Genomic DNA, 27804 nt, shown 5'->3' with positions numbered 1-27804 from the left:
ATAAAATGGGTAACCAACTATGGAGAATATTAACTCAGTGAAGCGTTAATTCTCCTCAGATCGGTCAGATGGGTTCTTAACCAGTCATACCAACAATATATATTTTTAGTATCACATATATCCCCAATGAAATAATGAGTCTCAGACCAAGATCACTTTTTGTCTTAAAATAAATGTATTGTTGTAATAATAAACATAGAATATACAAAGATCACATAGAACAGGGTTATTATAAAAAAAAGCAATTGTAATAATATCTAGCAACATTTCTCAGCCATCAGGAGTACATAAATTAAAAAGATACGTACCACCTCTCTTACAGCATATCTCGGCCAAAGTCTTATCTGAACAGTGTCTTGACCTATATTTATAGGGGACATCGTACCCATACCAAGTTTCACTCACGTGAGTTCCAGAGTCGTCACAAGAGACAGACATGTGAGGGGGAGTTGGCATTGGATGGGGCCAACTTGAAATTTACGACTCCAGGGGTGTATACACAGTTGAATGGGTCACTTAACCTGCCTGGCGTTCTATTAAGATCGCCAGGCAGGCTGCGGGAGGGTTTTTTTTTTAATAAAAAAAAAACTATTTCATGCAGCCAACTGAAAGTTGGCTGCATGAAAGCCCACTAGAGGGCGCTCCGGAGGCGTTCTTCCGATCGCCTCCGGCGCCCAGAATAAACAAGGAAGGCCGCAATGAGCGGCCTTCCTTGTTTTGCTTACATCGTCGCCATAGCGACGAGCGGAGTGACGTCATCGACGTCAGCCGACGTCCTGACGTCAGCCGCCTCCGATCCAGCCCTTAGCGCTGGCCGGAACTTTTTGTTCCGGCTACGCTGGGCTCAGGCGGCTGGGGGGACCCTCTTTCGCCGCTGCTCGCGGCGGATCGCCGCAGAGCGGCGGCGATCAGGCAGCACACGCGGCTGGCAAAGTGCCGGCTGCGTGTGCTGCTTTTTATTTGAGCCAAATCGGCCCAGCAGGGCCTGAGCGGCAGGCTCCGGCGGTACTGGACGAGCTGAGCTCGTCCAGACCGCCCAGCAGGGTTAAAGTTCATTCTTTCTAGGTGAGAGGTAATTTCACAAGTTCACCTAGAGTTTATTCTTTCTGGGTGAAGGTTCACCAACAGTTTAAGCCTTACTAGGTGAAAGGGTATCTATAGTTCATAAGCAGTTCATACGGTTATTATAACTCACAGCACACCAGATATAATAGGATTATTAAACACACACTGCACATGATATAATAATGCAAACAGTTACATTAGTCATATACCATAGGATATGCATATATGTTCTCTAATTATAGTGCTTACACTATTTCAGTTTACCTAATGACAACCTGATAATAAGATTAAATATGTTTGACAATTGGTCAATTTTCAAGCTGCATATATTTGCATAAAATGTACATAATCTTGCATGAACTCGGAAATATTTCCATCTCCTTGATCATCCCTACTTATGAGACAAAGGTAAGCTCTTTTCTGGCATGTTGTGAAATAATGGTGATTTGATAGTTGGGCTGTGTTTTCACAGGTGATTGTCCAGTTCCAACAGTCGGTTATACGGATGAGTGGGGGCCCCCCCAGGATGGGCAGTCAAGGCCTCGTGTGGTGAAGAGGGGCATAGATGACCATGACGACGTTCCTGATTGTAGGTTGTATGCAGGAATAATGAAGTATGTGAGTGGATGTCGCATTACGAAATGTTGGTACCAGTTTCGCACCTCTGTGCACTGCCATCCACCTCACGTTCCATTTCTCCTAATACTTCCTGTTTCTGGCTGTGATGAAGTATCGAGAGATGGAATGCGTCATGGAGGGCCGCTCACAGAGGAGGCGACAAGTGTGAGCTAACTCTCTCCACACGACCAATATCTGAATGCTTCAGAGCTCTGTTGCGATTCACAACGATCATCCCTAGTGAAGACTACATCTGCTGCCAGTTGTATCTAGATTTGCTGCTGTGTAGTAGAATCAGGTGATAGAGATTTGTAGGGCTCTGAGTGGCTGCATCCACTTCCTGCCATACGCTACACAGGAAATGGAAGCAAGACATGATTGTAACTGGCGAATCAGAGCCTTGCAACAGTCAAATGATTATATTGTATCCCATGCCATGATTTGTGCTACAACTGAACACCTCCATCTGTAGATATACACAAAGGAGGCAGATTACTTAGTTAGCACCAAATACTTAGGATTGACCAGCAGCAGAGGAAATGTAGGCGTTACCGCCATGGTGTTAGTGGAAAAAAAAATTGTTAAATGTGGGATAAAAACATAAATATTGTTTTCTGTGGAAAAATCCCAGAGTCCCAGCAAGCACATCTTGAAGGGCTTCAGACTGTGTAATTGGATGTGAAGTGAAAAATAGTGCCAGGTTTTTACGGGTGATACAAAAAAATGACAAAAAAAAGAGCATGCATTGTTCCATTATTAACTACCGATTTTTTTTTTTTTTTTGTTTTGTTTTTTTTTGCGGAATTAAAGCATGATACCGCAATTTACTTTTTCAGTCTGATAATGTTTGTTTCCTGACAGGTGAGCTTCCGCAGGCAGACCATCTGGTATTTATGGTGCACGGGATCGGACCAGTATATGACCTGCGCTTTAGAAGCATGGTAGAATGTGGTGAGTTTTTCATATCTTTATCCTGTTTTGTCCCATCATAGAACATCCTGGAGTGATGGCTCACTACTGGAGCGAGAAAATATTGAAGTTGTGCTTGCATCCTATAGAGACTGTCCCGCAATAATGAACAGACTTTACACCAGCACAGTGTTCTCTCCAGCTTCTTTATGCTGATTGCTGGACCCAACCTATTTTCCCGATCAAGCGATTGTTGGGTCAGGGGCCCACTAGTGTCACATTTGCAGCGCATTCTCATCGCTGGCAATCAGTAAAGTTTTGCAACAAAGGAATGCTATCAGGGTGGTTCCTACAGCAGCATTACAATCGCCATGGCGGTATAGCGGGGGAGCGTTGGGTGGAGTTTCAGTTGTGTAATTTACAGGCGAGTTACTAACCATGGCACCCCGCTGATTCTTTCATAACTTTCTAAGAAGTTTCCATCACTTGTTTACCCCATTACAACCTTGGTACTCTTTTTAACCGCTTCTGGACAGTGGTGATTGCAATCTATGCCCTGTTTGTGGCACTTATTCCTGCTTGGGCGTAGATTTCAATCACCGCCACGTCAACCTCTGTTCGCTCTCGCCGGTCCTGACGCTTACACTGCTGACAGCAGAGCTACCGTATGTCTGGCAGGAGCTAATTTCATTGGCTCCTGACCCCGTGATTGCTGTGAGCCAATCACAGAAGTCGCTAGTCTTAAAAGGGCACGGCTACTCTAGTCTTAAAGGGGCCAGAGCTGTCCGGTCTAAGGGGTTAAAGGAACCCTATGGTGTATCCTAGTTTATGAATCCACTGTTAGTGTGTATCCTAAAAGAATTAGTATTTACTAAAAGTGCGGTTCTTATGCTGTAAATGTTTTCCTCTTTCTAATCCAGCCAATTTGGAGAATGTGTTGAAGTTCTACCATAGCGTGCTGGACTCTGCAGCTCTCCTCGGCCTCTATGCTTTGCGTCTCATTAATCCATCTCTTTCTATTACCAGGCACTTTTTGAAATATCTAGTCTAGGTTTGCTGATTGCTCCTCTTCTTCACTGTTCTCTACTTTTTAAACCGCTCCGGTGTCTTTTTCTCTCACACAGTGGATGACTTCAGATCTATTTCTCTGAAATTGCTGCAGTCGCATTTCAAAAAGTCAGTGGAAGATGGGAAAGTGCGACGTGTGGAGTTCCTTCCTGTTCACTGGCATGGTGCCCTCCATGGAGATGCCACCGGTGTGGACAGGTCAGTAGAAGTCTCTCCGAGGTGGGTTTACGGTTTGTGTGCAGGGCTGTGGAGTCGATACAAAAATCATCCGACTCCTCTCCTTTTATGAAACCACCAACTCCGACTCCAGGTGCCCTCCTCGATTCTAACTCCACAGTCCTGTTTGTGTGTACAGAATCCAACCAATGAGCAGGCACCTTTTTAGAACGCCCATACATCACTACATTTTGCGGGCTGATTATCCTTCCAATCTGATTATCTTATCAAATCAGAGAATTGGTGGCACAGCATGGGGACCCAATCTTTTGATCAATTTTTTTTTTTTTTGTACAGATGGAGTTCAGGCCGCGATGCTCTACAGATACATTACTTTGCCTAGCAATGCATCTGTAAAGCACCGGGGCCCCGAACTGTCACCCTAGCCATCCTATCCGAGCACTACAGCTGGGCTATAATATAAGGAAATGTAGTTTCTGCATTTATTTTTAATTTTTCCCTGTAAAATTACCATAGAATAATTTTGGGAAAAATAGTACTTAGAGAGGTCCTAGATTATTATAAAAACAAAGTATAGCTCACTTAACTGGTATAAGTAAGGAAATAATGATAGTACCAATAGCAACATAGCTGAAATGCCAAAATTGTCTGGAACCTTAAGGTGTTAAAGAGAACCCAAGGCAGGTATTTTAAATCTTAAGAGGACAGAGGCATGTCCTGTGCATAATCACATGCTTCTGTGTCTCTATTGCCACCTCTAGCGCCTCCCCCCCCCCCCCCCCCTCCAGGTCTGCTGTACCCCCCTGTAAAAAGCGCCAGGCTAGCAAAAATTCGTGTCGCTAGCCCTCTATTTACTTGTAGCCTGTCATTTAATCCGCGCTCCTCTGCCTCTGTGCCCGCCATTGCCCGCCCCTGTGAGCTTCCTCCTATCGGCTTAGCTTAAGCTAAGCCGCGACCTGGGAGGTACTTCCTGGGTCGCGGCTTAGCTTCTGATTGGAGGAAGCTCATGGAGGCACGCAGCAGCGGGGACAGTCGGGCAAGCGTGGATTGAATGACATGCCACAGGTAAATAGAAGGCTAGCAACAAGGAGATTTTCACTAGCCTGGCACTTTTTTTTTTATAGGGGGGGTACATCAGACCGTGGGGGGGAAGGGGGAGGCTAGAGGTTACAATAGAGAGACAGAGGCATGTGATTATGCACAGGACATGCCTCTGTCCTCTTGAGATTTAAAATACCTACCTTGGGTTCTCTTTAAGCTAACTCTCTTTTATTCTCTTCTAGACGGATTAAGAAGATCACATTGCCCAGCATTGGCCGACTTCGGCACTTCACCAACGAGACCTTGCTGGATATTCTGTTCTACAACAGTCCCACCTACTGCCAGACCATTGTGGACAAAGTGAGCTTAGAGGTGAACCGGCTCTACGAGCTCTTCATGAGCCGAAACCCCCAATTCACAGGAAGGGTGTCTGTGGCGGGTCATAGTCTTGGTAAATCCCCATATTTCTGGCTTTAATGAAATTTAGTTGGTGTCCCCAATGTTCAGATCGTGTGTTTGGGTTTGAAATCTTGCCAGCGTTTGGGGTGTGTGTCTGTGTGTGTCTAAAGTCTTCCATTTGCTGTCAGATGGTCACCCAACGTGCACCAAACAATCCACACTGATCCAATCCTGATCCGAGAGGGATCTTTCCCTGACCCTATGGGGTAATTACCCTGGGAGGGGAAAGCCGCTGGATACTAATGAGGTTTCCCCTGTTGTCTGCAGCCTCGGATCCCGCGCTGGCAGCCTTGAACAGCAATTGAGCGGAAATGTTTACCAATGTGCGGTCCTGCGCACAAGCTTCTTCGGGGGAAATAGCTGAGCCCAATCTCTCTCACTGCCGTACTTGCGGTGAAAATCGCACTGCATGTAGCTTTTTTGGAGTGATCATTATGCGATTCTCATTCGTGGAAATTAGAATTGCCAAGCATGACAAAATTGCAATTGCATTTTATGATTTCTATTGTGAATGGGCCCTAAAAGTCACTGATGCGTTTTGTCCTATTGTATTCCAACGTATGAGTATCTGAATGTTACTATTAGTCATTGTATGTGTGTTAAACGGTCAGAGACTTTCAGAATGCATGACGGTCCAAGTTTGGGCAACATTCAGCTTGTATCAGAATGTAATTTGATCTGTAGCTTCCTGAGTGTTTCTTGTATCTGCAGTGCTTACACGTGGACTGTTGGCAGTGTCAACAGAATTACTTTAACTACTTCCCCCTCCTGCGGGACGAGCATCTACATCCTTGGAAATGTCACCTGAAGCTCCCGGGGACGTAGGTCCTCGTCCCTGTCTCTATACTCCTGACGCACATGTGGCACAGATTGGGTTTAGGAACATGTGTTCTTTATTCCCCAATCTAAGTTGTTTTAAAATTGAAATGATTGCTCTTGCAATGAGCATTAGGACTGGGAGGCTAATGCAGTTGTTAGAGGTGTTTTTTTTTTTGTTGTTGTTGTTTTTTTTCTTTTATTTCACAAACCTAACTCCTGCCTACCTAGTTTTCAGTGGTGTAATCCACTGCTGGCAGGAATTGCCATTTATAGCTGTAACGGCTGAGCTCCACTGAGCTGCTCCGTATGTGTTTTACATTGTTGCCCGGCAACCAGACTCCCGGTCTATGCAGAAGGTTATCTGCTGCTGGGAGAATCAGCCCCATCTACGCCATACGATTCTTTGTCCGATTCAATTCAATTTGATTGTTCATTGACTCGATTTAATCCGACCAGTCCAATTCATGATTCGATTCGAAATGAATCAGACATGTCAAATTGAATCAAATCAATGAATCGAAGCGGACAAAGAATCGTATGGCGTAGATGGAGCTGATTCTGGCTGATTCTCCCAGCAGCTGAGAGATGACTCTCTGCACAGACCGGGAGTCTGGTTGCTGGGCAACAATGTAAACACATATGGAGCAGCTCAGTGGAGCTCAGCCGTTACAGCTACAAAAGCGATTCCTGCCAGCAGTGGATTACACCACTTGGTAGGCAGGAGTTATGTTTGTGAAATGAAAGTAAAAAAACCACCCTCTAACAAATGGATTAGCCTCACAGTCCGTCATCCGTCAGTGTTTACATACACTGAGGCTTACATGTTGCTTTGATGAAGCCATTAATTTATTTAAAAAAAACTTTTCACACTATTTTAGAAGGATGTTTAATAGTTTATGTATAAACCACTTTTTTTTTTTTTTTTTTCCTCATTCGCAAAAGAGGTCCTTTAAGTGGTTAAACTGCAGTAGAGTAAATCAACCACAAGGTCTCACTGTCTGTAAAATGGAGTGGTGATCTTTATGGTGGTATTTCCTGTTTGTTTTTTCTCTATGTGTTCCTCTCTTTTTTTCTAAGCAAGCTGCATTTCCTGATGGCGGTGTATGATCTATTTCTGCATGTTTTTCTTTAGTAAAGTCAGTGTTCTCCCCAGGCTCTTTTAGCTGGGTGCTCCACCCGGATAATTTTGGTGCTGTTATCCGCTCCCCTCCTCCTCTGCTGTAAGCAAAGTTGTGCAGGAAAGCACCGGCTCTGCATTCTCTCATCTCGGCCCACCTGGCTACTTTTTCATGCCACTCGGCTGAAAAAAAAATTCTCGGTAGAACACTGAAAGTGTTCTAACTTGTTATAATGGGTGCCTGTCTGCGTGTACAGAACACTCTGCTCCATCATGTACGATGCATGTTTGTAGTTTTTTGTGTATTGCACTGTTGCATGTAAACACTCCATATTTTCAGGCTCTTTGATTCTGTTCGATATACTGTCCAACCAGCAAGATATAACAGCCCCGCCTCCAGCGCAGGTCCCGACGTCTGACACTTTCGTACTGAAGCATGAAGGGGTTGAGGACAAGCGGGTGAGTCTAAATTGTCTGTCTCTGTAGTTCTGAGTTCCTGCTTGTCCCAGCCATACAGTACATTGCATGTGATGGTGTTCTTCATGAGAATACATTCTGCTCTCTCCGGCTGCAGGGAGTTTCTCCAGCTCCACAAGAATCCAATGGATCGGAAGTGCTGCACGATGGCTTGCCTGACCTGCAGGAGGCTCTGGAGACACTCGGCCTATCCGACTACACCAATATATTTGACGCAGAAAAGATAGACATGGAGTCGCTGGTAAGATATTCTATAGCATTAAAGGACTTCCGAGGCCAAATTTAAAAAAAAAAAAAACATAAAAAATGTTATATACCTGTGTAACTTTGTAGGACACGGAGGACGCCGTCCGCGCCCTCCGTGCCGTTCCGCCGGGTCCCCGCCGCTCATAGCCCCCCCGGATGGCTCCCGACCCCACGGCCAGGGTCGGGCTCTCTGCCTGTATCAAAATGGCCGCCGGCCCTGGCCGCGGCTGCGCACTCTGCATTGCCGCTAGTGCGGCTGTGCAGCTCCAGGGCCAGCCCCCCTGATCCACGCATCCTGTTGCAACAGGATGCGTGGATCGGGGGCTGGCCCTGCGCAGCCGCACTAGCGGCAATGCAGAGTGTGCAGCCGCGGCCAGGGCCGGCGGCCATCTTGATACAGGCAGAGAGCCTGGCCGTGGGGTCAGGAGCCATCCGGGGGGGCTATGAGCGGCGGGACGGCGTCCTCTGTGTCCTACAAAGTTACACAGGTATATAACATTTTTTTTTTTTTTTTTTAAATTTGGCCTCGAAGTCCTTTAATGGGTAGACTAGTCGTATAACTGCTGGTGCCATTTAGGGATGGTCAGTGAAATGCAAATTGTTCTGAATTAATGCAGGATTATCCAAATCTTCACACATCCACTTTTGATTGACTAATCTGACCATTTTACCACCATAATTATATTGCAACACAATCTTCAATCAATCGAAAATCTACAACATAGGCTAAGTCTTAAACAATCTCAAACAAAGTGACGTAACTATAGTGACTGTGGCTGGCATGCTCCTCCCCCTACTGCAATGTAGCACAGAACAGTTCAATGTACAGCTTCAGGTCCCTTCCTGACAGCCACATACAGTATGCAGCATACCTATGGCTCCCAATGCATGTCATGTGATCGGGAGAAGGAGGTGCGGAAGCACAGACCATGTGACTGCCAGGAAGAACAGAAGAGATACAACGCATAGCTGGAGCAGGCATACATTACACTGCGCTGGGGAAGATGGGGGAGGGTGTGGATCCACCGGGGGGTGGCGGCTCCCTTCCCCCTCAAAATTATTGCTGCACCTTGGATTAAACTGACAATGTTTCAGTATGCTTATTTGAAGCTCTCAAGGGCTTCATAAAATGGTTTGCTTAAAAACACACACACACACACACACAAAGTCTCCTGGGGGTTACTCACCTCGGGAGGGGAAAGCCTCGGCGTCCCAATGAGGCTTTCCCCCTCCCCTATAGCTGCAGGCAGTCCAGCGCTGGCTCCCTTGAAGCGTCCCGCAATTCTCCCCCAACAAGCCTGATAAGCGCTGATTTATTTACCTTTCCTGGCTTCAGCAGAGGCACTGTTGTGGCTCTCAGCACGGAGATAGGTGGAAATAGCCGATCACTGTCGGGTCCGCTCTACTGAGCAGGCGCAGGAGACTTGCACCTGCGCAGTAGACTGAACCGACAGCAATCGACTTTTTCCGCTTATCTCCGAGCGGAGAGCAGATCCTGCGCTGGAGCCAGGAAGGTAAATATTTACATCCCTGCTGTTTGGAGGGGCAAAGCGAGACCGCCGTGGGACACAGGATCCGGAGGCTTCCCCAACCGAAATTAATACCTTAATGCCCCCCCTTCCCCCCCCCCCCCCGGGAACTTTTTTAGTTGCAGGTTTTCCTTACCAACTCCACCTCCAAGGATTGGGGGTGAGCAGGAATGTGCGTCAGGGAGGGACGTAGTAGATACGACTGCAAGCAATTATGGCATTTTGCAGGGACGTAGTTACTCATCCCAGGGGAGGGGAAGTAGTTAAAAGCTATTTTTTTTGTTTAGTTACTTCTCCCTCCAGAGATCCAATCATCATGATCTCCTCTCATAGGCATTCGCCTACAGTAATTATTCATAGTACACAACCAATTCATTATATCATATATTTTTTACGCTTCAGTGTCTCTAAGTTTTGCATTGATATAAGGATACATGTGTACAGGGCTTGTCGTATGAACGGTCTTTGAACTTGATTGAATAGTGTTAGATCCAGCATTCTGGGTAGTGTTTCCACTTCGCCATCATTACACAATCCTCTTGTCATGTGATTGGCCTTTGTGTGTCAGTCTGATTCTCCGTCTTTCTTACCAGCTCATGTGTACAATCGATGACTTGAAGGAGATGGGCATCCCACTTGGTCCCAGGAAGAAGATCTCTAAATATGTGAAAGAGCTGAATGCCAGGCAGGTAATATGATATCTTGAAAAGTAAAATAAAGACTGAAATATTTTTATTAGAACATTGTTTTGAACGCTGTGCTGTATAACTGATTTTTATATAAAGGTGTGAAAAAACGTTCTGTATTTCCTAGTCTGTGTGGGAATCATGGCTTTATCAGAATTCCTGAATGACGCACCTTGTATGACACACCTTGTTTAACAGATATTCATCTGCAGATCAGTGTGGGTTTCCTCTGGGCACTCCGGTTTCCTCCCACACACCAAAAACATACAGATAAGTTAATTGGCTTCCCCCTAAAAATTGGCTCTAGACTATGATACATGTACTACACGATACATTTGTAGACATATGACTATGGTAGGGACTAGATTGTGAGCCCCCTCAGAGGGACATTTAGTGACAAGACAATATACTCTGTACAGCACTGCGTAATATGTCGGCGCTATATAAATGCCTAAATAAATAATTTTTGCTAGCGTCTCCTTGATCATATGTAGTTTTCTGCTTCTCTGCCTGTAGAGGGAGCCCTAACACCTTACACATTTTACTTTAGGTGGAAAAGAAAGCTATGGAAGATCAGAAGGCAACGATTCAAAACCCACCGGACAAAAATCCTGTTGCTGATGATGGTGGCCCGGAGCCACCAAAGAGGAAGCTGCCGGTTGGGCCCTCCGTGTCCTCTGTCCATGTCGATTATGAACACTTTGAGACTGGAACTGGACAGGTGTGTATAACGTCACTCTCTCTTAGCCTGACTACTCTGCTGGCCTATCCATTTAAGTGTTCCCGAACTCTTGCACAGCACACAATTAAGGGCTCATTTCCACTATAGCGAATTCGCATGCGTTTTTCGCAAGAAAATTCGCATAGCAATACAAGTGAATGGGACTGTTTCCACTTGTCAGGATTCCTTTGCGTTTTTCTGTGCAGAAAAAATTCGCATGGCAGAGCCATCAGAATTCGCATACCGCATACCGCTATGCGAATCGCATACAATGTATTTAATAGGAAATTCGCATGAGGTTTGGGCATGCGAATTTTCATGCGAATTCGCATAGAAACAATGGAAAAGCACACCAGCACTGCCATGGTTAAATTCGCATACATCGTCATCCATGCGAATTCGCATGCGAATTCTCATGAAAATTCGTATAGACCCGCATGCGAAATTCGCATCCGCATGCAAATTTTTACAGCGGCGATTCGCACCGCACAAGTGGAAATGCAGCCTAAGTCTTTTTTTCACATATAGTTGCTGAAGAAAATCACTGCTGTGTTCATTGTTTGTTTAGCTAGAGCAAAGTGCCTAATTAGTTCTTGTAAGCTGCTGAGAACTCTCTCTCCATACCATAATCATAATTTGTAATAAAGATTTTTTTTTCCTCCCATAAATATTATGTGGTTAATCTTTTTGAGCGAGAGAAGTTCTGAATTTCATTTTACCTTGAAGAAGAACTTCAGCCTAAACAAACATACTGTTGTTAAGTTACATTAGTTATGTTAATTAAAACAGATGGGTATTTTAATCTCTTACCCACCCTGTTTTAAAAGACTTGCTTTCCACTAAGACAAGACTGTACCCCGCACACAATGAGCCTCCGCTGGGACAACAAAAATTATATACACTCTGGAGTAGCTTCTGTTACTGTGCCTCCACATTAACAGGTCAATACATTGATTCAATTAGAAAAAAAGCGGTGGGCACCAGATCATTTAAGCTTCATTTAATCCAGATGTATTACAGTACAAGAGATGATGGAACATAGCAATACATCACCGTTCCAAGGCAGCAGCAGATGTTAACAGAGAAGATGGTAGGTGGTCGACAATTGTTTTGCGCTCTCAAGCGCTTTTTCCTAGACACGCTCCATGGCGGGGAGAGCTTCTCCCCGCCATGGAGCGTGTCTAGAAAAAAGCGCTTGAGAGCGCGAAACAATTGTCGACCACCTACCATCTTCTCTGTTAACATCTGCTGCTGCCTTGGAACGGTGATGTATTGCTATGTTCCATCATCTCTTGTACTGTAATACATCTGGATTAAATGAAGCTTAAATGATCTGGTGCCCACCTGCTTTTTTTCTAATTGAATCCCTGTTTTAAAAGAACAGGCAAATGTTTGTGATTTCATGGGGGCAGCCATCTTTTTGGTTGAAAGGAGGCGACAGGGAGCATGAGGCACAGTTCCAACTGTCCTGTGTCCTGATCACCTCTCCCAGCTGCTTGCGCTAGGCAACAAGAACATCATCAGAAATGCCATCATGCTTTGCGCAGCCTCAGGGAAAAAATGCCTGGGCAGATTTCTTTGATGGGGTGGAACTTGGCATCTGTGCAGCTAAAAATGAGGCTTGGGTAAGAAGAAAAAAAAAATGTTGATACTGTAAAAAACACCAAGCCTTTTCAGTGCTGCGGAGTAGATTTTTAGTCTGGAGGTTCACTTTAAGCTAGCAGGACTCTACGGGTTGTAAATCTATAAAAAAATAGGCAAAAAGTCATTGAAAACTGAAGCCTTCATAAGTTTTGATTGCCATTGAAATATATCAGATGAAACTTGGAAAGGAAAGGTGGTAATTGAAACGAGCGCTGCATTCTGCTGGACATGCATGGACCTTAATTGCGAAATGCCCAAAACTGATGCATTTGTCTGTGGCTGGGAAGCATGGCCAGAAGAAACCCATTTCACTCGCAATTATTTGAATAGGTATGAATGGGCTCTGCACTGGAATGGTCGGCTCATGTATTAGGGGCCTCCTGCTACTAAAATAACTCCCCCCCCCCCCCCCCCCCCCCAACTGTTTTCACCTTGGTGGAGTGGAGGGAGGTGGATCAATAGCCATTTGTCACAGTAATTCATAGACAGCCGACAGTGGTGAAGGTACAATAGATCTTTGTACAGGCTGTTTAATCCCATGCTGGACATACTAATAATCCCATTTGCCTGCCATCTCTCAAAATTGAAGTTATGAAATTGTTTAGATTTTTGTACAGACATCTGCTGACATTGGATCAGTATTGAGGGGTGCAAGGCTTTTCCCTGAATTCATTCCTAATCAGAGGGATAATGATCAATTGCCAGATAGGTCACCTTTCAGCATTATTCTAGAAAGTAACATTACTCTGCGCCCTGCTTCATTCCCCCCCCACCCCACATTTTTACCTCAGTCTCCTACTCTGTGTCTCCCCTGTAGTAATGGTATGTGCCACCTTTCCAGGTATCGGTTCTTTATAACACGCTGGATTTTGAACCCGTGAATTTCTTTGCACTCGGATCACCTATTGGAATGTTCCTGACAGTCCGTGGAGTGGACAAGATAGATGAGAATTACAGGCTACCTACCTGCAAAGGCTTCTTCAATATTTACCATCCGGTAAGTTTATCAAACTTCAGGGAGGTTGGTCACTGATGCTCACGTAATACAATCTGTAGATGAATAGTGTACTGGTTAAGGGCTCTGCCTTTGACATGGGAGACCAGGGTTCAAATCCTGGCTAGGTCAAGTATCTATTCAGTAAGGAGTTCAAGGCAAGACTCCCTAACACTGCAGGGTGGCCTCCTGAGCGCGTCCCAGTGGCTGCAGCTCTTGAGCGCTTTGAGTCCGACAGGAGAAAAGCGCTATACAAATGTTCGGATTATTCGGATTATTAGATGGCATAGTGTTTAGATCCGCCCTTCATGTTTAATTCCAGTAGGTGGCACTGTAGCCTGCATTTTATAGGAAGGCTCAGCTTAAAGTGTACCTTTAACTAACCTCCGTTACAAAAAGCATACTTTCCTAAGAAGAGGGAAGTCTCTGGATCCTAGAGGTTTCCCGCGCTGTCCCCTTTTTTGATTTGTTTTCTGTTGAGCGTGGGCCTGCTAAAAACCTAAGGTTTCCCTTGGGTTTACATTAACTACATAACCACTTAAGGACGCCAATAGGCGTCAGCAGGTCTTAAGTGGGTTACCATTCCATGTCAGTTCACGGAGGGTGTCTCCGTGAACAGCCGGAGAGCCACCGATCGCGGCTCGCCGGCAAAATGTAAACACGCGGGGAAGAAATCCCTGCTGTTTACATCATACGGCGTAAGGCAGATCGGCGATCCCCGTCCTCTGATTAGCCGGGGATTGCCGGCATATGATAGGCTGAAGCCTATCCTACAATGCGCAGGACGGATATCCGTCCTGCGCCGCTCACAGGGAGAGGGACGGAGCACCGAAAACGCTGCGGACGGGGGATTTGAAGAGCCCCCCCGCAAAGCGTAGCAAGCCGGCGGCAATCAGACCCCCCAGTAGGACATCCCCCTAGTGGGAAAAAAAAGGGGTAAATCTGATCGCCCTGGCTAAATGCTGATCTGTGCTGCGGGCTGGAGAGCCCACGCAGCACAGATCTGGCAAACCACCCTGGTCCTTAATTAACCGATTTTGGTTCCTGGACGGACGTAGTTTCTCCCAAAAGTACCCAAATAAAATGTTTAATATAAAAAAAAAAAAACCATTACAATAAAAAAAAAAAAAAAAAAACTGGGAAGATGCAAAATGGAAAAAATGCACCTTTATTTCCAAATAAAATATTGTCGCCATACATTGTGATAGGGACATAATTTTAACGGTGTAATAACCGGGACATATGGGCAAATACAATACGCGAGTTTTAATTATGGAGGCATGTATTACTTTAAAACTATAATGGCTGAAAACAGAGAAATAATGAATTTTTCCATTTTTTTCTTATTCTTCCTGTTAAAATGCATTTACAGTAAAGTGGCTCTTAGCAAAATGTACCTCCCAAAGAAAGCCTAATTGGTGGCGGAAAAAACAAGATATAGATCAGTGCATTGTGATAAGTAGTGATAAAGTTATAGGCTAATGAATGGGAGGTGAACATTTCTCATGTGAAAACGACGGAACCTGAATGGGTTAAAGAGACACTGAAGCGAAAAAAAATGATATTATGATTTGTATGTGTAGTACAGCTAAGAAATAAAACATTAAGATCAGATACATCAGTCTAATTGTTTCCAGAACAGGAAGAGTTAAGAAACTCCAGTTGTTATCTCTATGCAAAAAAGCAATTAAGCTCTACGACTTTCAAAGTCGTGGAGAGGGCTGTTATCTGACTTTTATTATCTCAACTGTTATTGAACTAATTACTTTTTCTCTGCCAGAGTAGAGGTCATTAGTTCACAGACTGCTCTGAAAGAATCATTTTGAATGCTGAGTAATGTGTAATCTGCACATATATAGAATTGTTCAACGTTAGAAAAAACACTATATACCTGAAAATAAAAATGAGAATATTTTCTTTGCTGCTAAACTTCTAGTAATCATTCATAGTACACAACCAATTCATTATATCATATATTTTTTTTCGCTTCAGTGTCTCTTTAAGGACCACAGGCTTTCCCCCCCTAACCTCTCATTGCCCAGGCTATTTTTTTTACAGTTCAGTGCTCTGCAGCTTTAATAGCTCGCTGCAGAGCCATGCAACTGAGCACACAAATGGATCCCTCTTCTTTTCTGCCCACCAACAGAGCTTTTTTTTTTTTTATTAACGTATTTGGTTTTGTTTCTTTATTTTAATATATATAATATTTTTTTTCTCTCTCCCTCCGAAGGTTCAGTCAGCAGAATCGTCTCTCTTAGGCATCAGCCTATGCGAGCGATCCTTTGTTTTTCACCTCCAGGGAACAACCGAGTGACAGGGCTGTCCCCAGTACAGCGCTGCATACGATCGCAGCGCTGTACAAAGAAAATAAACTTTTTTTTTTTCATTCGCTCTGTTAGCGGCTACTGCCACTCGAGCAGGGATTTGCGCGCAATTTCCACCAGGGATCCCCTCTACTCTCCGTCCACCTCTCTTGACGCCTTTCGGCGTTAGGCGGGCCTGCGGCTGCCACCTTCCCCCATGCCTATCGGCATTAGGTGGTCGGGAAGGGGTTAACATGAATAGGTGTTTCTCAAGCCTGTAGAAGGGGGAGGGGGGGGGGGGAGTGTTCAAAAAGAAAGGTACAGAGCTGTATAGTGACAGTTCCAACTATATAGCCACCATGCCACCCGGTGGGGCTTATGTTCTCCTCAATTTCAAGGTCAAAACAATTGAGACAATTAATTGCCTGAGGAGTCAAACTTTTTCTTATGGAATATGCATTCCCCCCCCAGGAATGTTTTGTCTGTGTGTATCGTAATTGATGTCAGGAGATGATTGACCTGTTGAGAAATTGGCAATCCCATCAATTTTATCTATACATCTAGTTAGGATTAATGGCATATTTTATAGGAAATTAAATAAAATTCCCTCCCCTGTAGTTGCAGGGAATCAAGTGCTGTCTCTTCCCCAAAACCCCTCCCCCCCCAAAAAAGGTGGAAATAAAGACGAACCTTTATATTGCGCTTTTCTCCTGGCGGACTCAAAGCACCAGAGCTGCAGCCACTAGGGCGCGCTCTATAGGCAGTAGCAGTGTTAGGGAGACTTGCCCGAGGTCTCCTCACTTAATAGGTGCTGGCTTACTGAACAGGCAGAGCCGAGATTTGAACCCTGGTCTCCTGTGTCGGAGGCAGAGCCCTTAACCATTACACTATCCAGCCACCCCAATAGCTGAAACCGATTTGTATAGCTGAACCCGATTGTATCCGCTCTATTGCGCAGGCACAAAGGCTGTTTCCACCTCACCCGAACAGAAAGCCGGTAGTGCGCTTGCGCGGGATCGCGGTCGGTAAATATTTACCTCGCCGCGGTTCAGGGGTCTACAGCGCTGCATTTCCGGGACACTAGAGGACGGGGGGGGGGTCGGGGAAGTCTCGTTAGGACCCTGAGGCTTCCCCCTCCCAAGGCAAGTATCCCACAGGGTTTTTTGTTTTTATTACAGATTTTCTTTAAATTAAAACATTTATATTTAAAAACAAAACAATTAGTTTTAAAAGAGGAATTATGCTGTTAAAGTTTTTTTAAACGTTTTTTGTTTTTCTTTGTTTTGGGGTTCCCTCTATTCCCTGCTTTGCCTCCAGTAGAGGTTGGCCTGGGTTACACATGCCCCTGACTGTAGTGGTGTTCTGAGTGTGTCCTTGCACTACCCTAAGGATGGACAATCCCACCAATTCTCTCTCCATAACTATGAGAGCCCTTTTCACACTGGTGCAATTTTCAATTATCCATTTTTACCTTAGGGTGACACTAAAGCCATGAAAGTCTATGGGGCATTTTATACTAAATGCGATGCGGCCGAAGTCGCTGATTTTAAGGCTAGGACAACAGTGCATTATGGGCCACCATCTGCGGTGACACATGTTGCCCAGAAGTCATAAGTCAGTGGTAGCGCCATTATTTTAAACTGTTTGGCATTGGCAGTTGCAGTGCGCATGCGCGGTAGCAAATTTCTTCACACTTGCTTGAAATACTTATTTCTGCCACAGGAAGTGAGCAGTAGAGGGCCTCAATTATTATGTTTTGTGGACATTAATTGCTTTCATGTGCATTACCGCAGGTATATACGAGGCTTTTTTTGATGTGTGTTGCGATCATCCAGTCGCACGGCAATTAAAACGCCGATTGCTGATGTGAAACCGGCCTGAATGGTTGGCAACCTGCAAAGTGTTAGCATACATACAAAATAATATTTATATTCAACCATATTTCACTTCTTTTTCCTAGCTGGATCCAGTTGCGTACAGGTTGGAGCCAATGATCGTGCCAGATTTGGATTTGAAAGCAGTTCTCATACCTCATCATAAGGGGCGGAAGAGGCTTCATCTTGGTGAGTGGTTGGAGCTGTACTGGTTCTCCATGGTCCTCGGGAATGTCTTGTGTACTCAGTTCGGGATCATTTCTATCTGACAGAGTTGAAGGAGAGTTTGAGCCGCATGGGGTCAGATCTGAAGCAAGGATTCATAAGTTCCCTCCGCTCAGCGTGGCAGACGCTCAATGAATTTGCCCGATTTCACACGTCTTCTGCTCAGCTCCAGGCAGAACTGGAGAAGGTCGCCGATCAGATTAAGGAGGAGGAAGCTAAAGAGGTGGAAGGTATTTGTGCCCTCCTCAGATCTGAGCACCACCACTGTTGTACTAGCTGAGACTTATCATTTGTGCTTCTTTGCAGCTGAGAAACTGGAGACTACAGGGACCAGCAGAGAGGAGGACCTGGCCATCAAGATTGGCTTGCTGAATGGAGGTCACCGGATAGACTATGTCCTTCAAGAGAAGCCCATTGAGAGTTTCAATGAGTACCTGTTTGCTTTGCAGAGTCACCTCTGCTATTGGTGAGTATCGTACGTTCATTTGCAAATCATAACTCCAAGCCTGACTCATAGGAAGAGAATGTTAACCCCTTAAAGCAGGGATGTCAAACCGGTCCTTCGAGGGCCGAGGTCCTCACACATTTTTGACACAGCTCAAATTAATTGATGGGTCTGAATCAGGAAAGGTGGGGTCCATCAAGTAGAACACATTCCTCGCTTTCTCACTCCATCCTAAACACTGGCATGGATCTGGCCCTCCAGGCCTGGAGTTCGACACCTGTGCCTTAAAGCATGAGGGTCAGCCATGCTATCCCAGGAAAGACAAAACAAACAAAAAAACCACATATATACAAGTAGATAAATACTGTAACATATGTATTATACTGTCCACATTTTGATGTCTGTGAATCTCATATAGTAAATAAAAATAAAACTTCCAGGGATTTTCCATCCTCACTGCCTCTGGTTGATGCCAATCCTGATGTCATTTCCTTCTTATACTTTTTTTGTTTTTTTGTTTCTTCCCTCTCTTTTCCCTGAAATGGTGTATACATAACTGCACGATCATATATAGCTTTCTTTGTAAACACATGTGAGCAGAACATCGAATTTCAGCAGCTTCTGCAGAGGGGTGAGGTGATTTTATCTTCTATTTTCCTTAGACTCCTGTCACACTGAGCTGCCCGCAGCTAATCAGCAAGGAGCAGGAATGTGGGAAAGGAAGAAGGGAACATAAGCTTCCCTCTCCCGGCAATGTATGAGAAAAGAGCCAGTCTGACTGAGATGAGATTCATTACAGCAGACACATTTCTGATTGTTGGAATGCTAGCAATGCAGGGTCAGGCTGTAGACTACATAATAAACACAGGGCAGTGGGTGATAGGAATTTAATTTTATGGCTGTCAATTCCTATTTAGGAATTTAGTGGCCAAATTCTCCACTTCAGCAATCCAAATGTCTCTTCTATGGCACTATGGCAATTACACTGATGTTGGTGAACTTCTGTTTATTAATTGCTATCAGATTCTTCCACTTATAGAAGTAGGAACTATGAGAAGGTTGTGGGAGTGGCTTAGATTCACAGTATTTGCTACTCTCCTTTTCTGCCCTCCCAATATCCAGAAATGAACACCTTTTCTTATTGAGGAGGCATGGGAGCAGACAGTCACATCTGTAATAAGGAATCTCCAGGTCGCTGAAAAGCACAGTCAGGGATAATGAGAGGTGGCCTTAGGTAAAGAAGTGTTTGGTAGACTCACTGTTATCCGGGGCTCACTTGCATCCTGTTGCTGTGCATATACAGATATATCTTTATGATATCTTATGGTCAGTGGCGTACCTAGGCCATTTGGCACCCGGTGCTGGGTATTAAGACACCCACCCCCCCTAAAAAAAATGGGCATGGCCACAACCTGCGGCGTGCTTCGTGGGAAAAAATGGCGTGGTCATGACCGGATGAGGGCGGAGCTAATTGTAATTTAACGTATTCGCCAGTATAGTTGCCCCAGTATAGCTAGTAGTTTCCCCCAGTATAGCTGCCCCCAGTGAAGCTAGTTTTCCCCAATGAAGTTAGTATAGTTGCCCCCAGTATAGTTGCCCCCAGTATAGCTGGTATAGTTGCCCCCAGTATAGCTGGTATAGTTGCCCCCAGTATAGCTAGTTGCCTCCCCAGTATAGCTAGTTGCCTCCCCAGCGTAGCTAGTTTAGTTGCCCCCAGCGTAGCTAGTTTAGTTGCCCCCAGTGTAGCTAGTTTAGTTGCCCCCAGTATAGCTAGTACAGTTGCCCCAGTATAGATGTCCCAGGAGGGGGGAAGCAGCGCTAGAAGGAGGAGCAATAGGGGCAGCGGTGGGAGGGGGGAAATATCCCCCCCCCCCTCCCTCACCTGGGACCCCTCCTTCTGCCTCTCTCCCCCTCCATTTAGCGGTGGCAAGTGCGGGCTCGGCGGCGGGGAGACATGCGCAGAATTACTCACCACTTCCGCGTTCCAAGCGCCGGCAGCGTCATGTCGTCACAGATCTCAGCCTTCAATGCCGCCCACTGTGCTTCCGCTTATCAGGAAGCACAGTGGGCGGCTTTGAAGGCGGAGATCTGTGACGACATGACGCTGCCAGCGATTGGAACGCGGAAGTGGTGAGTAATTCTCCGCTTGTGGTATTTCCCCTCCCCACCGCTGCCCCCACTGCTTTTCCTTCTAGTGCTGCTTCCCCCTCCTGCTCTGCTGCTGTGGGGGGTCGTGGTGACACCCCCCCGGTTGTCTGTCACCCAGTGCGCCACGCCCCCCCTGCGCACTGCAGTAGGAACGCCACTGCTTATGGTTAAAATAAATGAGCACAAGCGCTTCCCAGTTTCTAGCATCAGAGAATGTTGCAGGAAAAGGTGTTCTATTCCACAGATAGGTGTGCAAATATTCCGGGCTAGCGATCCTGGAGGATGGTAAAATTGCCATGGCGACGGGGCGGGATGACGTCAGCGACGTTGTAACGTCATTGGGAGTCCCGGCCCACCCCTCAGCGCTGCCTGCCACTGCTTGGCCAGGCAGCGCACGGGGTCTGGGGGGGGGGCGGCACGGCGCGACGGATAGCGGCGATCGAGCGCCGGGCGGCGGCGATCGGTATGCTGACGCAGCTAGCAAAGTGCTAGCTGCGTCCAGCAAAAAAAAAATTACGCGAATTGGCCCAGCAGGGCCTGAGAAAACCTCCTGCGCGGCTTACATTCGGGGTTACCGCCGGGAAGGTTAAAACTGGAAAGTATTTGCAATTCCGGTTGGCGTGAGGTCTGAGATGTCCCACAATGCATCACTGCTGAAATATGCAAATCGCCCATTGTCGTCCCTGTAAGCTTAACCACACCTCCAGATCTGCTGGAATGCAATGAGGCACAGAATGAGAGGAGGAAAAGGTGCCACTCCTCCATTTGCATTGCTGCTCCCCCTCCCCTCCTGCTGCCTGTTTAGTGGCCAGAGGACTCTGCATGGCTGATGGTTAGGAGTCCCTGAATTCCAGTTCAGATAAACACAAACCGAGGGGTGAGAACTGTATTGCTAGCCATTCATTCAGTCCATAATGGCTCAGTCCAGCAAGTCATCGATGGGGTAGGATTATCGTGGCCGATCAGTTTTAATCTGTAAACTCTATCAGCTTCCAACCTCTTTCATGCAGTGCAAAGTGTAGGGTGAAGTCAGTAGATTCCTCGCAGATTAGGACAATGATCAGATCAGCTGGGAAAATCAATGTTTAGCATGGTCAGTCCAACTTTGTTGCCTAGATTGAGACCCACACTTGCATATTTTACATGTCTTTATACTCTTGCAGGGAGTCTGAAGACACGGCTCTTCTCATTCTGAAAGAAATTTACAGATCAATGAATGTCCATCCTGATCAGCCGTTACATTGAGCTGCAGTCAGGTATGTCTTTTTCACTGTTACCTATGGCAGAAATGCATTAAAGGACAACTGAAGTGAGAAGAATATGGAGGCTGCCATTTTTATTTCCTTTTAATGCATTAGCAGCTTTACTAGCTTTATCTCGTTTGAGATCAGTGCACTGCTTTTGAACTTAGTCGTCAGAAATTGGCGTGCTGTAAATTCTTGGAATGCTTTGATATCTCTCTCTACTAGCAGAAAGTATAGAAACTGAAAGCAGAAGTTCTCTGTTATTGTCTCACTACACTGCCCCCTAGTGAGAAGTGGCCATAAATACACATTACAGCAGTACTAATTAGAAGCAGGAAAATGTAACAAATGAGAAATTAAAAAAAAAGTGCTAAAATAAACTGGCCTGGAGCACTTGTAATCCTATAAATTGGCTGCTAAAGGGTTAAACCATATAGTTTGCCTGGCAGCTGATCTATTTACTGCATTAGTGTCTGAATCGCACAGGAACAAGCATGCAGCTAATCTTGTCAGATCTGACATTGTCAGAAACACCTGATATGCTGCATGCTTGTTCGGGGTCTATGGCTAAAAGTAATAGAGGCAGAGGATCAGCAGGACAGCAAAGGAACTGGTATTGCTTTAAAGGAAATAAATATGGCAGCCTCCATATCCCTCTTGCTTCAGCTGTCCTTTAAAAGCAAACCTGTGGCAAAGAAAAGTTAGATACAGATGATCCAGAGGCTGCCCTCTACTATCCCACCACTACTCTCGGGGACCCTCTTCTTTGTGTCCATACTCTGTGCATGAGCATGGCTGCATTGTGCAGGCGCTAGTAAAACCCATGCCTGTGCAGTAGCACAAAGTTCTTCCTGTGTGGCTTTTTCCTCCATGCACAAGAGGCTCTGCGGGCTGTACTTGCACCTACACAGTGTGTCCTTGCTCATACATGGATGGGAGCGCGGCTATGAGAACATATTTAAACAGAACCCGAGGTGTGTTTAAAGAATGTTATCTGCATACAGAGGCTGGATCTGCCTATACAGCCCAGCCTCTGTTGCTATCCCAAACCCCCCTAAGGTCCTCCTGCACTCTGCAATCCCTCATAAATCACAGCCGTGCTGTGCGGCTGTGTTTACATCTGTAGTGTCAGTCTCAGCTGCTCCCCCGCCTCCTGCATAGCTCTGGTCCCTGCCCCTGTCCCTTCCCTCCAATCAGCAGGGAGGGAAGGGATGCAGGCGGGGACTGGAGTTCTGCAGGAGGCGGGGAGAGCAGCAGACTGACACTATAGAGATAAACACAGCCAGCTCTGACAAGCTGTTTGTCAGCAGCGTGGCTGTGATTTATGAGGGATTGCAGAGTGCAGAGGGACCTTAGGGGGTTTAGGATAGCAACAGAGGCTGGGCTGTATAGGCAGATCCAGCCTCTGTATGCAGATAATAATCTTCAAACCCACCTCGGGTTCTCTTTAACAAGGCTCGTCTGAGGGTCCCCCAACACTGGACCGGCAAGGTCGAGAGAAATTGGGCAAGCCTCTGTACTATTCCGAGGCTCGGCTCTACTGAAATATCTCTCTTCATTTTTATTTAATATTAGGAGGTGGGGAGCAGGTGATTGGCAGGATGGGGGAAACTGAGGCTAGTGACAGATTGTCGCTAGCTTTGGGGGGGGGGGGGCAGCAGAGCCCAGGGGGGACTGGCAGCAGCACCAGGAGGACACAAAGGCATGTCATTGGGCAGACAACATGCCACTGTGTCCTATAAGCTCTATAAAATCTGCCTCGGGTACCCTTTAAAGCGGTATAAAACCCATACATAATAATAAAAAAAAACACGTTTTCCTACTTTTTATATGCCATACGGTTAGCATATTTGATTTTGTGCATAAGTATTATTATTCATTTAGAAATGATACGTTCCTAAAGTACACTTATTTTACTCTGAGAGCTGACTTTGCATTTTGTTTATAACTGCTTTATTCATCCTCTAACTTAATCAGAAAGCATCAGAAAGCATTTATGCTTGTCTGACTTTGTTCAGGGGACCCGGCAGTGTGAGAGAAGGCTTTGTTTACATTTCTCACTTGATAAAATTAAACACAAGATAACATTATGTAAAGTTCGGAAGTGGCCAGGTCTGCAGGCAGGGAAGCTTCTAAAGCCTGTGTTAACCCTTTGAATGCTGTTCTACTAAAAAAAAAAAAATGGTTGTATATAATATGCTGTAAATCTATTAGAGCAAAGTAGAAATGCTGGGTTTCATTCCGCTTTAAAGTAAAACTTTCACTAAAATGCATTATATTGTACTGATCATCATATTTACCGTTTTGCTTAATTTCATGCCGACTAGTGGTTAATAGCAAAGGAATAAATAATTTTTCAGTGATTACACACTGTAGCGTATACTTGGTAGGAAGGCAAGTCCACCACTACCTCCCCGTTTTAAACATTTTTTTAAAGGTGCACTAGGGCGAAAAATGGTAAAATTTAAAATGTGTGAACATAAACAAATAAGTACGTTTTTTTTTTTTTTTTGTTTTTTTTTTCCCCCAGAGTAAAATGAGCCATAAATTACTTTTCTCCTATGTTGCTGTCACTTACAGTAGGTAGTAAAAATCTGACAGAAGTGACAGGTTTTGGACTAGTCCATTTCTTCATAGGGGATTCTCAGCCAGTCTTTTATTCTTTATAAAGATACTCCCTAAAAAAGGATTTAAACAATGATGCTGGCCAGCTTCCCTGCTCGCTACAGTTTGGACAGAGCAACTACCATTCACGAAGTGCTTTTGAAAATAAATCCCTGAGAATCCCCCATGAATCCCAGCGGCGATCGCTGTCTATTTACTCTGTACTGCAGTGCTGCAATCTACGGCAGCGCTGTACTGGGGACAGCTATGTGACACTGCTGTCCCTTGGGCGGCAGGGTAGCGATCCGTCAGCCGATCGCGCTGATTGGCTGGCAGAGGGAGGGTAAAATAGCCACATTTATTAGTTATAAATAAATATTTATAAAAAAAATAAATAAACATCCTGAGAGCGATCATAGCCCACCAACAGAAATCTCTGTTGGTGGGCAGAAAAGGAGGGGGTAATCACTTGTGTGCTGAGTTGTGTGGCCCTGGGGGGGGGGGGGGGGGAGTTTAAGACCATGGTCCTTAAGTGGTTAAACCCTCCCCCCCACCCCACCTTTCTAAGTCAATTGGGCACCACTAGGTGCATTTCCAACTCCTTCCTCAGCACATCGCCCATAGAATACTTACAGCTCTCCCACATTGCTGTATCACATTGCTGCACCCACCATCCCTCCACCCTGCTGCTTGATACTGTACTGGAAACAGCCATACATCCCCCTCCAATCAGTGACAAAGGATGTGGGTGAGCCACGATCCCTCCCAACTACCAATGTCACCAGCAAAGGATGGCAACTGACACAGCATCCCACCTCCATGAGCTCTGGAACTTCTGGGTCTGTGTTAGTATTGGAGGGGAGGTGGGGCAAAATGTTTAGATTATGGGCAGTTGAAGGTAGTGTCAAGGAAGGAGTTGGGAAGGGGAGATGAGTGGTAACCACTCACACCCGTTAGGACTTGCGAGGGGGGCGTGGTCAAGGTGCCTCTCAGCCCCTCAGGTCTGAGGAGGGTGTGGCCAGTGTGAGGGCAGAATTTGGGAAGGACAGCTCTCCAGCTCCGTCATATAGAGCTGCCCTGTCATTGGCAAGCTGTGGTGGATTTCCACTACTGTTGGCTACAGATGATCATGAGTTCATGCTGATTTTGTAGAAAAGTGTGTGTGCCCCTTTGAATTGGGGCAATCAAAAGCAGTTTCTGCTGAATTTCGATTGGCCCAGTCCCAATCTGCACTCTCTTTTCATCCGAATTTGAGCCCATCGCTGGTAGGGAGTATAAATCTGACAGAACCAATAGGTTTTGGACTAGCCCATCTCCTCTTGGAGAGTTCTAAGGGTTTTCTTTATTTTAAAAAGCACTTGGCGATTTGGCATTTGCTCTGTCCAACTGCCAAAAAAGTGTGCAGTGAGAACTGGCCAGCATCTTTGTATAACATCCTTTTCAGGGAGTGTCTTTTCTAGACCACAAAGGCCATGCTGAGAATCCCTCATGAAGAGATGGACTAGCCCAAAACCTGTCAGTTCTGTCAGATTACTACCTACTGTATGTGACAGCAACATAGGAGAATAGTACATTTCTTCCAGTAAAATGAACCATAAATTACTTCTTAGTTGTATGTGTTTACACATATTTTTATGTGTTTTTTTGTTTTTGCTTTTGTTTTTTCCCCAATTTTTTTGTGGTAGTGGCCCTTTAACGCTTATCTTCCTGGCTTTTCTGCTGGCAGCAGATAATGGTTTGTGATTAACAGTACAGTTAGAGCACAAACTTCTTTTGTTTTCCTGCATATATACAGGTGCCAAATGCTGAACGGCTGACCACAGGAAGGAAGCACCTTCTACCCGTGAAGCTGGTCACAGAAGATTGTGGCCGGACTGATAGACCTGTGGCTGAGTCTGGTGCGGGTGATTCGCAGAGGACCCACAGAAGCTATTGTTGTACAGGACAAGAAGGATCTTATTCTGTTAGACATGAAGGCGCCTTCTTTTACAAAGTCCGTTCTGTACAAACCCGCATCTCCACAAACCCAGACCTCTCATTTTAGGGTTACAGAATAGTTTTTATGCTGTGGAATCACATGATCCAACGTTATCAAATATTTATTTCCTTGGACAGGGCCAGATTCACCTATTTTAGGCTTTATTTTTTAGCAGCATCAGGAGAGAAAATATACAGTGTAACATACAAGAGCTCTATTAATAAAGATGATCCCTCTTATTCTACAGTAGTTGCTTGTGCGGTGTTTGTTGAGTGATTTGCATATATATTGGCATTTTGGCATCAGCTGACCACAGCCACCAGTCAGGTGTGTATTCTCTACTCATTAAAGCGGACCTGAACTCCACTTCCTCTCTGCTCTAAAAGATAAGCAACAGCAAAATAAGTTTTAAAGAAAAACATGTATTTGTTAGAGCTGATACGTAGCCTGCAGTAAATAAGCAGTGTGTCTACTTTCTGCTGTCATGGAAGCAGACATGGGGTTATCCTGTGCTCACAAATTATCGGTTCTGCCGAGGCAGTCAGCTGACACATCTGCGAGATCAAATTACAGTTGTCATTAGTCACAGATGAGGGGGGAATTAGAGAAATGCACCTAATGTATTTAGTATGTATTTAGAGAGGTTTTTAGCCTGTCTGTTTTCCTTCTATCCTGTACAAGAGTTCAGGTCCACTTTAACTTATTAGTAGCTTCAAATGACATTTTTCGTTTGAAAGCTGCTGTGCACCGTAAACTTCTGTCGGGTGGCAGAGAGCAGTTATAGTTACCGGTTCCGGACGCACTAGCGTAACAATAGGGGATGCGACCCCTGCCGTCGCAGGGGGGCCCGGGGCCCCCCTAGGGCCCGCTCAGGGGCAGGAGGGGTTGCAGCATAAGAGGAGAGTGTGGCAGATCAGTGGGGAGGGGGGGAAATTCCCCCTCCCTCACCTCGGGCTCTTCTCTCAGCGCTCCCCTCCTGCAGATTAATCATTGGAAGCAGCTCGCAGCAGCGGTGGTGGCGGCAGGATAATACATTACCACCTCCTCGCTGGAGGACTTCCATTGTCTAAGTGCCTCATGCAACTTCCTGTGTAAACAGGAAGCTGCACTTAGAGAACGGAAGTCCTCCAGCGAGGAGGTGGTAATGTATTACCCTGCCGCCACCACCGCTGCTGCGAGCTGCCTCCAATGATTAATCTACAGGAGGGGAGCACTGAGAGAAGAGCCTGAGGTGAGGGGGGGGGGGGGAATTCCCCACCGATCTGCCACACTCTCCTCTTATGCTGCGACCCCTCCTGCCCCCCAAAAGTCCCTGGGGTGGTGGTGGGGGAGGGGTTTGCAGGGGGCCCCGGGGATTTCTAGGTACGCCCCTGTGACCGGACGGCTTCTTCTCTATTTCCACTGGCAGGTCTT

The 27804-nt window shown here is 45.7% G+C and overlaps 1 protein-coding gene across 1 annotated transcript in view; it reads left to right on the top strand.

Moving 5' to 3' along the window:
* The window catches only part of SEC23IP (SEC23 interacting protein), a 43118-nt gene extending 16481 nt beyond the window's left edge, over nucleotides 1-26637 (top strand). The window contains 15 exon segments of the mRNA XM_068257857.1: nucleotides 1538-1565; nucleotides 1568-1654; nucleotides 2545-2634; nucleotides 3717-3858; nucleotides 5121-5329; nucleotides 7614-7732; nucleotides 7848-7991; nucleotides 10119-10214; nucleotides 10762-10932; nucleotides 13418-13573; nucleotides 17834-17936; nucleotides 18020-18202; nucleotides 18279-18438; nucleotides 21729-21821; nucleotides 26209-26637. Coding sequence (XP_068113958.1) covers nucleotides 1538-1565; nucleotides 1568-1654; nucleotides 2545-2634; nucleotides 3717-3858; nucleotides 5121-5329; nucleotides 7614-7732; nucleotides 7848-7991; nucleotides 10119-10214; nucleotides 10762-10932; nucleotides 13418-13573; nucleotides 17834-17936; nucleotides 18020-18202; nucleotides 18279-18438; nucleotides 21729-21810 — 1770 coding nt within the window. The 3' untranslated portion in view covers nucleotides 21811-21821; nucleotides 26209-26637.
* The last annotated feature ends 1167 nt before the right edge of the window (nucleotides 26638-27804 follow it).

This window comes from Hyperolius riggenbachi, chromosome 10, assembly GCF_040937935.1.
Source record: "Hyperolius riggenbachi isolate aHypRig1 chromosome 10, aHypRig1.pri, whole genome shotgun sequence".
In the NCBI taxonomy this organism is placed as follows: domain Eukaryota; kingdom Metazoa; phylum Chordata; class Amphibia; order Anura; family Hyperoliidae; genus Hyperolius; species Hyperolius riggenbachi.
The sequence above is the reverse complement of the archived record's forward strand: the minus strand, read 5'-3'. Positions and strand labels throughout refer to the sequence as shown.